The sequence below is a fragment of the Platalea leucorodia genome (genome assembly GCF_965183815.1).
Source record: "Platalea leucorodia genome assembly, chromosome: 5".
Lineage (NCBI taxonomy): Eukaryota > Metazoa > Chordata > Aves > Pelecaniformes > Threskiornithidae > Platalea > Platalea leucorodia.
The window spans coordinates 46,402,078-46,416,477 of record NC_138827.1 but is presented as its reverse complement, the minus strand read 5'-3'; the positions used below and the strand labels follow the sequence as shown (position 1 = coordinate 46,416,477).

Sequence of the window (14,400 nt, the reverse complement as noted above, 5' to 3'; positions counted from 1 at the left end):
TTCTTCCCCCAGCTTATATACTGAGCATGACGTCATATGGTATGGAATAGCCCTTTGGCCAGTCTGGGCCAGCCCTCCCCCTGGCTGTGCCCCCTCCCAGCTTCTTGTGCCCCCGGCAGAGCAGGGGAAGCTGAGAAGTCCTTGACCAGTGTGAGCGCCACTTAGCACCTATTTAGAGACAGCTTAGCACTACTTAGCAAGAACCAAAGCATCAGTGTATCATCATCGACATTGTTCTCATCCTAAACCCAAAACACAGCCCCATACCGGCTACCAAGAAGAAAATTAACTCTATCCCAGCTGAAACCAGGACAGATACACGTTTAAGCTCTTCTTTAGATTTCTTATTGTCACACTCTGCAGCTCCCTGCTCACTCTGTGAATTTCATTCTTCAGGTAGTCAGCTCGCTGTACATACATTTTGCAGGGATGTTCACCTACTTGTCAGTCTGTCCCACTGTATCATATAGTACTTACTTATAAGTCCTGTGGCTCTCACTTGAAGATTGTTGCTCCAAGATGTTTCATATGGGACCAGGAATACTAGCCTGTAATTCTTCTACTGTTTGAATGAATGTGAAAGAGAAGGAAAGACCAGCAGACTGTACTCCAGCTCATCAACATACTGTATTATGAATATGAGTTAAGCAACAGTGCTTGGCTTTTTATATGTGATAAATAATTCAGTTCCTCTCAAAGCATCCTTGATTTCTACCACAGAATAGGTGGGAAACAATTACTTGATCGCATCTTTTGGAGGTGATGTTTATCTCAATTTCATCACACTATCTGTATCAAAACTGTCAATTTGTTTGGTTCTTTTCTCCAAAATGTGATTATTGCTAAGGTGTTTATATAATACTTTGCACAAGAAAACCATGTCATGTGAATTGTATTTTTATATTTAACATATTTTAGACTTGTGAGTCAATCATCTATTTATCAAGACATTTCCCTCTAATTAAAGATAATTTAATAAAACACAAGCTATTAAAAATGTCATTTTGGGCTCCAGTTATCCAATCCAGAATGTCTAATTCGTTGTTTATTCTTCAGGTACTCACTGTGATGAAGACATCAACGAATGTTACACGAACCCTTGCCAAAATGGTGGAATCTGTGAGAATTTTCCTGGGAATTACACTTGCCATTGCCCACCTGCAGACAAAGAAGGGATTTATTATGGTGGCTGGAACTGTACAGAAGTTCTCCATGGCTGTACTGATCAGCAATGCCAAAACAATGGAATATGCATCCCACATTTAAAAAATGGCCAACATGGATTCAGCTGTATATGTTCACCTGGGTATACTGGAATACACTGTGAAACTGTAACCACGTTTTCTTTTCAAGGAAACAGTTTCCTTTTGTTGAAGAATCCCCTGACCCCTAAAAAGGAATTCTTCTATAATATAAACCTGAGGTTTCAAACTGTGCAACCTGCAGCTTTTCTGTTTTACCGAGGGGAGAAAAATACATTTGCGAAGCTGGAGTTACTGAATGGCTACTTACACTTATCTGTGCAAGTCAATAACCAGCCACAGGCTCTTTTGCATATTTCACATAATGTCAGTGATGGAGAATGGCATTCAGTGGAGGTAACCTTGGCAAGAGCTGTTACTCTTAATTTGCTTGACAGCTCTTGTGTAGAATCGTGTCTCAATAAAACGTCTGCTATGATAGATAACGATCACGTGACGCTTGCATTTCAGAGCACGTTTTTGGGCGGCTTACCAGTGGGGAACATTAGCGGCAACTCTCTACTTAACATCTATAATATACATTCTGCACCTTCATTTGTAGGCTGTCTTCAGGACATTGAAATAGACTTGAATGTTATTACTCCAGAGAATGTATCACCTGAATCATCTTTAAATGTCAGGACAGGATGTCCTAAAAAGGACTGGTGTGAAACCCACCCTTGTCAGAACAGGGGACGCTGTACCAACCTGTGGCTGAGCTACCACTGCGATTGCTACCGGCCATACACAGGGCCCAGCTGCACAACAGGTAAGGGAATGCTGTTGGCATTCATATTTTAAACAGTTGCTGAAAACATGATTATAAACAATCCTGTTTACCTGGTGATGAAACAGCATGACCCTTAGGATCTCTGGAGCTTAATGTCAACTGGTAAGAAAGTGCAAGAGGTTACTAGTAGCAAGCCTTCATTATTTTCTAGTTACTTTCCCCAGAAGGCTGCTTTTCAGCCTGACAAAAAAAGTCAGGCTAAGCTGGTGGATTCCACTCACCCAGTTTTAAAATTTTCTTAGTGCTCTTAGCACGCCATAAACTCTGGAAAACTGTAGTTCACTGGAGGTTATGCACCCCGAGTAAAATTTAGAAAGCAACCAAGTCACTTGGAGTTTAAGTCTTACTTTCAAAGCATTCTTTGAAAATTTTATCCTCAAGCTCTCTAGGCTTTTATAAAGAAACTCATTTAAGGCAATGAAAGGCAAGCAAAAGTACTGCAAGTTAAAAAAAGACAGATTCCAATTTTAAAAAATGAACAAGATTATACCATTAACTTAATCTGATTAGCCCAAGGAGAAGGCAGGGCTTCAGAGGCTGGAAACAGAGCCCATTCATCTCTCAGCTGGTCCCAAGGCAGCTCTGGACAATTGCTGACGAAGGCGGCCGTTACCAGAGAGCTGCTTGGTGACCAGAGGGAAACGTGTCCGTGTCTCAGTGAACAAAAGAGCACATGTCAGCAAACAGCCTCTTTGGCAGTGACAAGCAGGGATACAAAAGCTGCAGATGCTCATAGCACTTTCCCTGCTACAAATGACCTTTCCAAGAGCAGGCTGAGGCAAAGTGGAAGGACAACAAGAGGTCCCTGCCCAGCTCCCTGCTACAGTGCATCTGGTGTGTGAAACCCTCTGGAGCTGTAAATATAGCACTCCTCAGGAACAGTTTGGAGTGGACTCTGCAATCCTTCCTCAGCAAAAGTTTTAGGGATTTCAAACAAATGGTTTTGTTTAAGAAAATTGTACAGGACTGAGTCTTCCACGTGGCGCCCTTGCCCCTGCTTCCCTCTCTGCCCCCTTACTAAGCATCCACATATGGTCAATCATAGCAATGTTTAGGGAGGAAGAAATACATACATACATACACGTATACATACATACATATATTTATGTACATATATTTGCCAAGTGGACTGGAAAAAATGAAGAGCAACAGCACAGCCATGGTCAGATCGGAACGGACAGATCCTAAACTGGTGTAAACTGGCGTGGCTGCACTGCCGCCAGTGAAGCTACGTTGATTTACATCAGCTGAACGACTGACCCCAGGGGTTTATTGAATGCATTGCTGCAGAAAGCTGTAGCTTGAAATACATTTCAAAATGTTTAAATACAATTTCATTTTGTATGCTATGCTTGATAGTTATCAATACTTTTCAATAGTTTTTCTTTTTGGTTTTATTGCAAAATGACAAAGTCTGAGAGGTAATTGTAACAGACTTCTTTGAAGTCTAGCTGTAATTTATCCAATGATTTGGAAAGCAACTTTGGAGTATAGGACAACATCTGGTAAATATGTTTGCCTCCTTATATGAAGCAAAATTAAAACCAGTCAGGGCCAGGAGAGGCTTATACTGGCATTAGAACTGTTGCGAATGATTAGAAAGCATGCATTATTTTTTTTTCCTGCTGACCACAATATTCCTTGCAAATCATGGCACTATGCCATTTTGATACATAGGTTCTAGATATACGCCATATTTAAAAGACTGTGGCAGGTTTCTTAAAAGGCAGAGTGGGGAAAACTTGCGGTAAAGGATAACATAAGAAATGCTAGTGTCTTTTTGAAGAAAAGTTGCTGCCAAGTATTTAATTGACAAGAGGCAATATTTTCTCTACATATACAAAATAACAAACAGATGTTGACTCATTTTGATCAACATCCAGATGTTGTGACCCAAGAGGTTAATATTGACCAAGGCGATGCTAGCCATCTCATCAAACAGAAGATCGGATTGATGGTATATATATATATGTATATTTATAAATAGAGAGAAATGTAACAAAGTAATTGTAAACATGAAATACCTTCTTGAAGATTAATGCTTCCTTCCAATACTGCAAATGTGTAATCCTCATTCCAGCAGAAATTTTCTTATCCTCATGAAAAAATGTCTCGGTCTCTAGTACCACCTTACAGAGAAGATATAACCTAAGGAGATTTAATGCCTCAAAACACCCATTTCAACAAATATTTATTTCTGCATACCAGAGTTTTAACAAGCAGATGTAGATATATAGGTAATCTTATTCATAGAATTAAAATATTTCAAATTTAATTTATTTATGAAATTGTCTGTTTAGGAACAAGTAAGGGATTTATTCCTGTTGCTAAATAATATTACCATGCCACAAAGTAGTGCAGTGTGGGTATTAAGGCTCTGTTGGGGCTTCACAGTCAGTCTCCTATTTTCATTGGGTTTTTTAATGTAGTCATAAAAAGCGTAGTGCTGCAGGCGGAGACTTGGCCTACAAGGTCTCGCTCTAGGAGTTTTACTGCGTGAAAGAGGACTGACTCTTTAGCTATGTGAGCATTTAAAAAAAGCTTGGTTTATTCTTTCTATGAATTTAATATATTAAAAACAGCTCTTGAAAGTGTTTAGGCAGGAAGTCTATAATATTGAGGACAAGATCACGAAACTTAAAGTGTAAAAATAGAAACACTTTGTTGTACTTTAACGAGATGATTCATCAGAATAAAATACGGTTTGGGCTACGTATTTTGTATCGTTAAAAGTCTGAAAATCATTACTGAAAATAAAGAGTAAGGGAGAGAGACAGATGGTTTTGGTTTAATCATTTTAATTGATAAGCACAAAAAAAAAAAAAAAAAAGAAAAAGGCTTACTCGATCCTGGATCATTTTTCCCCCACAACACCATAGCATTATGGGCACTCACAGGACTGAGCAGGATTCATAACTGGGTACAAGTTGATGTATATGAGCACATGTTGAGCCCCAGCAACAGAAGGTCTGTCAGAGAACTGGGGAGCCCATGCAGCACCCAATAGGTGTCCTATTTGGAGGTTTTACACAAGAGGGGTTTGCTGAGCAGCATTCATCTATTTCTATGATTGGAACCAGTGCAAAAAATATCACAAAGTTCCAGAATTACATTAGTGTCCCTGGTCATCAGAGGATCAAAGCAGTTAGGTTCTTTTCAAAATGATCTTTCTGAGGACAAATCCAGGAAACTGTAGAAATCTGTCCTTGTTTAACCATTTGAAAACACAGCATTACACAGAGCACGATAAAGGGGAAAAATATGCCCAATAATATAACATCTGGTCCTGTACTGGGGCTTAATGCTACAGCCATGGAAGCCAACAGGAATTTTGAACTAGAAGCTATTTACAGCTGGATCAAGTCTTCATTCATCCATAAATACCAGCACATCTTACTACCATACGTAAATATTACCAGAAGCAGCTATTTGATCATTGCATTGCCTCCCTTGTCATTTAGCCCTAACAATTTTATTTTTCTCCCTTCTTCTCTTTTACCATATCTCTAACCTCAAGAGTACATTCCAGGTCGGTTTGGATCTGAGGACTCTTCAGGCTATGCTGCTTTTTCTGTTGATGCCACTCACAATGAAAATTTGAACATATCAATGTTTGTCCGAACACGCAAATATTCTGGCTTGTTACTGGCTTTGAGAAACAGTACTTACCTCTACGTAAGAGTCTACTTGGAAGGTGGGAAACTCACAATGTTAGCCCTAAATTCCATGAAGTTATTAGGGAAACACTCCATGAACGATGGAAACTTTTACTTAATAACATTAAAAATAGAACCAAATAAGATGGAATTGTTCCAGTCCTCTCAATACCTAGGCTTTATTTCTACTCCAGTACTAACCATCCAAAGTAAGGATATTCTTTACATTGGAGGCCTACCAGATAACAAAGAAACTGATAGAAATGGCAAGTATTTCAAAGGCTGCATCCAAGATGTAAGAGTGAATAATCAGCCACTGGAATTCTTCCCCATCACCAATCCACTGAATTCTCTTATCAACCGAACTCTGATCAATGTTACCCAAGGCTGCACTGGTGACAACCTCTGCAAGGTAAGAATGACATTTTTCAGAGCATTTTCACGTGTTTATAATGGGGAATTTATTTTAATTTTTTGTATGTTCCCATACATTATTTGATAATAATGACATTTTAGGAAAATATGTAAATATGCCAGAAAGAGCAGATTATGTTGAATTATGCTACGTATGATGAATAGCAGCAGCAAAATGTATTTGCATAGGGGAGAATTAAAATATTTTAAGGTTGAAATACTGTTTTTCACCAATTATTGAACACGCTGTGCTGTCATAGTATTTGTCTTTATCACTTTCTGTCTGAAATAAACAGAATTCTCCTTTTTGCCAAACAGTTCCCCATCCTTAGAGTTGGGAGTCCACCAGCTTTTATTCATACTTAGGTTGTCTCTTCTCTTTCCCCATAGTCCAACCCTTGCCACAACGGTGGTGTGTGCTATTCAATCTGGGACGACTTCACTTGCACATGCCCCCCTAACACGGCAGGGAAGGCATGCGAGGAAGTTAAGTGGTGTGAGCTTGGGCCCTGTCCTAATGAAGCACAATGCCAGCTGGTGCATCAAGGATTTGAATGTAGGTACATTTCAGGTATTCCTATCATCTTTGGGGATTAGAAACAATAGAAATTTTCAGCAGTATTTCCTTAAAACTCAATATTCACTGCCTTTAAAGTTCATTCAAATATTATTTCTGTATTAAAATAATAATGTCAATTGTAAGTAACATTAACAGGAAGGATCTGCCCTACCAAATGCAGAAAACTGCAACCAGACCCCCTGACACAGACACTGATATTTACAGACCTTTGCTTTTGACTTATTCAACATAACTTGTGGAGGTTGTACAATAGATCAGTACATTGCCAGAGTGTGAATGTACCCCTCATACTTCCACAGAGAAGAGATAACAGGATACCCAGTGCTGGATTAACCTTAGGATGTTCTCCATCCTCCTGAGAAGACAAGCTACATGACATACATTGCATCATTTGATTTTCTGAAATGTTAGATATCTTTGAAGAAAGTCACCTGAATATGAACAGTATAGTTATTCAACTAGCATCTGCATGAGAAACACTTGCATGTCAAGCAGTCTATTTGAAAATTGATGACCATTAGCTGTCTTAAGAACATTAGCCACCCTGCATATCTCTTTCCTTCTCCACTTTCCTTCTCCTTCCCACCCTGGAGTGGAATTTAAAAAGCAAGTAAGGATTTTGAAGCAATATTTTTTCTTTTTGCTATCAAAGAAAGCCCTAACAATGCTGTGAAGGAAGATAAATATACACGCAGTCTGATGGAAGTTCTTAGAATGGCTGATTCTTAGGAATAAGAAGGTTGGTCAACAAAAGATTTCTATCAATCATAGACAATTTGCTGACAGACCAATATGATGCTATTTTTGTTGAGACTGTTAGCATCAGCATTGCAGCACTTGTTAAAATTTATAACTGAAATTAAAATAATTGCACCTTCTCTAATAGATGTCTTCAATGATAACATCAAAATACATTCTCTCATAAACTTTACTATTGCATATTATGGTAGAATATAAACACACACAAACAGAGAAGTGAAAAGTATCTGAACTGTTTCCTTTTGCTAAACTCAAGGTCATTTACACTGTTAGATCACCTTTAGATTTCTGTGCTGTTTTATGTGGCAATAGTAGAGAGTTTCCCTAATAGATATTCCTGCACTACAGAGCTGTAGCTTTAACTAGTTGTTTTCTTAGCTACAGCGTAGGCTTCTTGTTGTTCAATACAGGGTAATGAAAAAAAGGAGTTTACTGGCCAGTGAGTTCTCTGCCAGCCTAGTGTCTTATGCTCTGGATACCATTTTAAGCTAAGGCAGAAAAAGAGATGTTTTCCAGGGGCTGTGGCTATAGTTCCACCTAGATGGCTACAATTAGTAAGCCCTTTAGGAAAACGTGTACTTGAAAAAAGGAGAAAAAGCCAATACAGGAAGCTGATGTGGGGAACATCAGGTAACAGCAAAACCGTATGCCCAGTGTCACAGCTGAGAGTAAAAGCACATCCAGATGGCTTGCTGTGCTCAGGACTTAATAAGAGTTCTACAGGAGTATTTTAGCTGTATGAGCTTAAAAAACTCAGCTTTGTGAGTCATTTAAAAAATCAGAAATAATTTTGAAAAGCTCTGACTTTCATTTTTAGTATGGTTTCCTCTGAGGAAACTTTTCCTATGAGAAAGATACCACATTTGATGCGCCAGGCAATGCAGTTACACCTCTGCTGCCTTAGTATCAGGATATACAGTCAATAATTTCGTACTGGGACTCCCAGGGGTTCTTTTCATCAACATTTACTGAGCCCAGAGATAGTTTAGGAACCCACCTTATCTCAGTGCTAGGATCTTGCAAAGCTAAATTTGTCTGAAGTACAGACAGAAGACATTCCTTCCTGTCCCTCCTCCCTGTCTATAATCCTCATAAATCTCAGAATGTGCAAATTTACAGCCCAGTGAGTTAGTGCATTTTAGTAGAAACCATGCTAATGAAACATCAAATCAAAAAGATCAAATACCTTTGTGAAGATGTCCATACAACTGCCCCAATGTTGCGCATCAATTTTCACTCACACCAGTGCAAACTGAGTACGCTGCTGCCCTCCCAGTCCCACCAGCACAGGCTCGGTGCCATCAGTAGGGCTGTGGCAGTGTGTACACAGCAGCAAAAGCTGGCTTTAAACACGACAGGCACAACTCTTCTTACATTGATTTTGAAGGGGCTTTTTGCCAACTAACTTCAATTAAATTTGTCCTTTTTGCATCAGGGAGAGTAAATTGGGATCCAATCAAATACTTTCTAAAACCTCTTTAGTGCTTTACCTAAGAAAAGAGGAATTGAGAACAAAGGTTCACCCCATCCAGATCTGTCATGGGGAATAACTAACTGCCGATACTTAGGAAATGAACATAAATGACAAATATATATGTTCTTTTGAAACACCCTCTCAGCCTCAGGTTTGAGTTGTATCCAGTTATGATCACCTCCTTCTCTTTGTCTAAAGAGGAAGAAGAGAGATAACGCTAACGTGGAATTGTATCTTTAGAATGATAACTTGAGATGATGCAAAGCAGCACACTTTTGATGTCAATATAGCTGGTACTGTCCTGTAATTTCTATAGCCATAAGGGGCAGGCAAGGATAACTGGTGGAATTTGATTGTTTTTCAGCAAACCCAAAAGGACTTACATAACAGGGAGCAGGGGGCACTGAAGAGATATTGTTCCACATGTATTGGTTCAAAGTTGGTGTGGTTTCTCAATTTTTATCTTTGCACAGGTCTTGCTAATGCAGTGTTTAGGGGCCGGAGCAGTGCAATATTTTACAGAAGCAACGGAAAAATCAGCAGAGACCTCACCAATATCGTATTTGGCTTTCGAACTAGGGACACTGACGTGATATTGCTGTATGCAGAGAAGGAGCCAGAGTTCGTTACCATCAGCATTCACAACTCCAAATTACTCTTTCAATTGCAAAGCGGCAACAGCTTTTATAAGCTGACCCTTGCTAGTTCACTGCCTGTGAGTGATGGGAAATGGCATCAAGTGATGGTCTCTATGGTAGAGCCTCTGTCCCAGTTCTCTAGATGGCACATTGATATAGATAACAAGAAAGACACTGCAACTAGCACAACTGCCGCAGGAAGCCTCAACTTTTTAAGAGAAGAGACAGACATCTATGTGGCTGACAAGGCTTTTGACAGTCTGGATGGGCTCCGAGGATGTATGAGCACCATAGAAATCAGTGGCATTTATCTCTCATACTTTGAAAATGCTGACATCCCTACTAAAAAACCTCAAGAGGAGCAATTTCTCAAAATATCTGCAAACCCTGCTCTTACTGGCTGTTTGCAGGTAGATGTCTGCAGTTCAGATCCCTGTATGCATGAGGGGATATGTGAAGACTTCTATACTTCCTACCATTGCATATGTCCCAAAGGATGGACTGGCACCCATTGCGAAGTCAACATCAATGAATGCTCTTCAAACCCCTGCATTCATGGAAACTGCACTGACAGGATCACCTCTTATGAGTGCAGTTGTGAACCTGGTTACACGGGGGTAAATTGTGAAGAGGACATAGACAACTGCCGTGGCCACCAGTGTGCAAATGGGGCCACCTGCATTGATGGGATTAATGGATATTCTTGCGTGTGTGCTGGTAACTTCACCGGAAAATTTTGCAGGTACTATAAACAAGGCAGATCTGTATGATGTTGTCAGGTCTCTTCTGAAAGGTTATTACATCACTGATGTCTCCATTTTAAACACAGCTGTTATGCAGCTATATATATATATTAATCATGGCTGCGGAATTAATGTATAAAGAGTCTGTACAGAAAGCTGTACAGATCAATTAAATGTGGACCGAGGCAGTGGAAAGCTGGCAGGTCAGGCAGAGACTGCGGAGGCAAAGACACGGAGAACAAGACATAGCTCTGCTGCCCAGCTCTGCTGCCGGCCTGGGTTGTACAAGCTCTCTGATGACAGGATTACAAGTCCACCAGAGCTTGGAGATAGATGTGTTACATCTTTTTTAGAAAAAAAGATTTTAAGGGTTCTGAATCTCTAAAACTGTACTTTATTAGAGTAAGAGGTCTCTAGAACTATAAGTAGAGAAATTCAGAGTTGGTGGGTAAGAGAAAATAACATTAGAAGGGCTTGTAAAGAAGTTTTTCTCTCCACCCCCAGCATCTTTGCTGGGTGGGTCTTTTCCCTCAAGCTTGCTCTCTCAGCCCAGCAGTCCTGGTGGCTGCAGACACCACACAGCCCACTCTTTCCATCACTTCTGAGACTCCTCACATGCTTGTTTCCTATTCTTTTCAGACACTTCTCTGTAAAGGCTGCAGGCTCTTCCCTGGCCTCTCTCTCCTTTAATTGCCCTTCTCTGCACACCATAAACTTCTCCCTTCTGAGCACATTGCTCTCAGAGAAGGCAAAATCCTTCTCCTTCCTCCAGAGGACTCCAACAAACCCAGTCTGCTGCAGCCCGAAGGATGCAAACAGACAATTGTCTTCATGCTGCCCAACCACAGTCTTTTAGGTTATAATTACAGAGTTGTCAACTTTTGTTGACTTTTTTTGAGTAGTGAGGACATCCTGAGATTTGAAGATGCCTTATATTGGTCCAATATGGTCTATCTTGTATGCTAAGTCTCTCCTTTGAACTCTCCTACTAAGCTATCCAGGTACCACATAGAGCCATAACAGTAAAGTAGGCAGTGTTGTCCTTTTTTTTTTTTTTTTTTTTGCTAAGAAATGAATCATTAACTTGCCAGTAAATACTTGGCAAAGGAAAACCAAATTCAGCAAATTAAAAAAAGTTAAGCAAAACATGCTTTGTGAGCCTTAAACCTCAGTTCCTGCTGCTTTTCCTTTGGATGACACAGTAACAGCATTGCTCCCCCAGTTCAGTTGCTGCCTACCACTAACCGTGAGAACCCCGAGTACCCCAGGCACCAGGTGTGTCGTTGCACACAGATGTGGGGTTTTCTTTCCAAAGAGGAAACCAAGGAGGCACTAAGTATGTGCAGCCCCTGAAACCATGTGCTCATTTATAGGTAAAATGTAATGCCTTCCCATTGGTATTGAATAGTATTTGCCAGCAGGAGCACTGGTCCCTCTGCTGACTAACAGTACTAGATTCTGCATTCAAATAACAAATATGCAAAGTAGATTTATAAAGCAGTGGACTAGAGTCAAATAAAAAGCTGAGAGAGCACGAGACATCCAGAAACAAGGAAAGTGCAACTAACAACTGCCATTGCCTTCTTATTTATCTAGATACAGAAGATTACCATATACCGTTTGTGGCGATGAAGAGAGAAACCTCACATGTTTCAACTATGGCAACTGCACCAATCTCAGCGGCGAGTTGACATGTGTGTGCCTGCCAGGATTTGCTGGAGAACGGTGAGATGCTTCACCCAGCAGATCTTTGTGGAGCAATTCTTCCAAAAGCTGTTCCAGAAGGGTTCAGAGGGTAACAGCCACAGGGGTTTTGCCCTCCTACAGAAATACAGACCAAGCAGTTTTTTAAGTTCAGCAGTTCCTTGCTTGAGTGGTTTTGAGGGTCTGAAAGTATAGCAGTTTTACTTAGACAAAACTCAAAAATTAATGCAGCAACGTTCAATCCAACATAGCACCATTAACTCCAGTGCAAGATATTTCTTAGGCAGCATTGTATACCCTTCTACAATTTTTGGATGCCATGCCAATTTTATATATGACAAGCTAGAATGTTATCTTTCTGTAGGTGGGGACACAAACACACATATCCTGCTCATATATAAAAATCGGCTACAATACACTGACACATGAATATACAAAGCTGTTTCACTTTCACACATGTGTTGTGAATACACAATCTATTTTTCCACAGGGATGGTATGAGATGAAATACCTGGTGGTACTGCAGCTTGTTACTTTCTTACTGAATGCTGAAGTATAAAACCAGAATTATTATTTTAAAAAGAAGTTAAGGAATACTTTTTACATGTTATAGTTTAGTCTGAACCAGAGGGGCCTTCCTCACAGTGAAATTTGTATCTTGTAGCATATTGTCACAATTCACACTTACCATTTTCTACAAACAGCTCTGGAGTAGGGCGTCCTGACAGCCTCAGGGCATTAGGTGCCATAGAAAAGTAGGAAGACATCGTCCCAGTCATAATATAGTCTGAACAGGTAAGGGCACCTTTTTGGATAGTGAGAAAGGAAATACCGTACGTGCTCTTAGTGAAATTAGCATTACATCAGAGAATAATATCCAAAAGTTCAACAGGACCAAGCTATGCTGGCTCTGCAAACACAAAGAAGTTTTAACGAAAGGTTTTCATTCTCTCAGAAACTTATTAACCAACTGATTTTGTGAAAACAGTGCAGTAAGCTATAAAAGATAGATGAAATGAAAATTTGCACCCACTCAATGCACAGTGTAGTTGGCAGACATGTCTGCATTGTACTGTTTAACTCAGCCAGCAGGTCTGTGTGCCACCTCACAATATTCAAAAAAATCAAATCAAATAAAATATAAAAAAGTAAAAGCATATTCTCAGGCAGTTCCTTGGTGCGTATATTTCTTGGTACTTCAAGGTAGAAGGAAAGCACTTTTTCCTTCTTCCTTCCTCTGCCAGGCAACTTGCTAACTACAGCCTTGGGAATGCGCCCTCCTTACATCCATCCCACTGGCTGGCAATAATCTCTATTTTATGGTTCCCGTGATTCTCATATTGAACGGCAGCCTTGTACCAAGTGTATTGCACTTTAACAGACTATCACAGCAAGGCATTCTTTTCCAATATCTAAAACTGACTATTTGTCCTCTTTTTCTCCAGGCTGCCAAACCATAAACCAGACGTAGTTCCGTGCTTGCAGATCTTAGTATACCAAATGAGAAAATTCCACTGCTTCTTTTCATAGAGAATCACAGAATCATAGAATACCAGGTTGGAAGGGACCTCAAGGATCATCTGGTCCAACCTTTCTAGGCAAGAACAAATTCAATTACATCAGTTAATAAGAAAATTAAACCCCAAACCCTTCATATATTTATCTGTTAGATTGATAAAGCAGACATTTTCCTTTAAGACAATATTTCATCCCCCAGAATGCCACTGATGCACAGTATAGAGAAAATAGTATCTTTCTGTGCCAATTAATTGACTTGGGATCACAAAAAAACCCCAAGAATGAACTTAATAGGTGGAAAGGTAAATGTGAAAAGATTATTTTTCATAAAAGGAGACCTAGCTGTCTCTTAAACACAAATTTAGCATTGAGTTCAGGCTGGGATTTTTGAAATTACCTATAGAAGTTAGGGTTTTAAGTTTTCCTGAAATTCAGTTGCATTCTGGTGCCTAATTCCCTGGAAGATTTGGTTGGGGTTTCTTTTATTTGCATAGGTAAGTTCATACCTATACAATTTTTATACATTGGGTTAATACTTTAATTTAGCTTTTTGAAGTATATGAATATAACTTACCATTGAAGGAAACTGTTGAAACTTTTTTACAGATTAATAAAGAAAATCAGCTAAAAGTGTTTAATATAAAGAACAGCTCTTCTCTAACGTAACACTAGAAATTTATTGCATGGTTATCAACATGATGGAACAAAGCAATTCCTTACAATGTAGAAGGAGTTTCTCACGTTCTTCTTCAAGAATAAATCTGGGTTTTTATCTGGAAAAATTAGGATTTACCATTGGCATTATTTGAAGAAAAGGGGACAGGGAATTAAGGGGAAGCTTTGTCAAAGCAACAAATCACCAAATGATTACTAGTTTTCAGAC

The 14,400-nt window shown here is 39.6% G+C and overlaps 1 protein-coding gene across 1 annotated transcript in view; it reads left to right on the top strand.

Annotated features, from left to right (window-relative positions):
• CRB1 (crumbs cell polarity complex component 1) overlaps positions 1-14,400 on the top strand; it is a gene marked incomplete at its 3' end in the record, with an annotated part of 108,176 nt that overhangs the window by 68,824 nt on the left and 24,952 nt on the right. Inside the window, exons 6-10 of the mRNA XM_082314728.1 lie at positions 1,057-2,010; positions 5,549-6,099; positions 6,492-6,657; positions 9,388-10,294; positions 11,892-12,020. Of these exons, the coding sequence (XP_082170854.1) occupies positions 1,057-2,010; positions 5,549-6,099; positions 6,492-6,657; positions 9,388-10,294; positions 11,892-12,020 (2,707 nt within the window). The remainder of the gene's footprint in view (positions 1-1,056; positions 2,011-5,548; positions 6,100-6,491; positions 6,658-9,387; positions 10,295-11,891; positions 12,021-14,400) is intronic.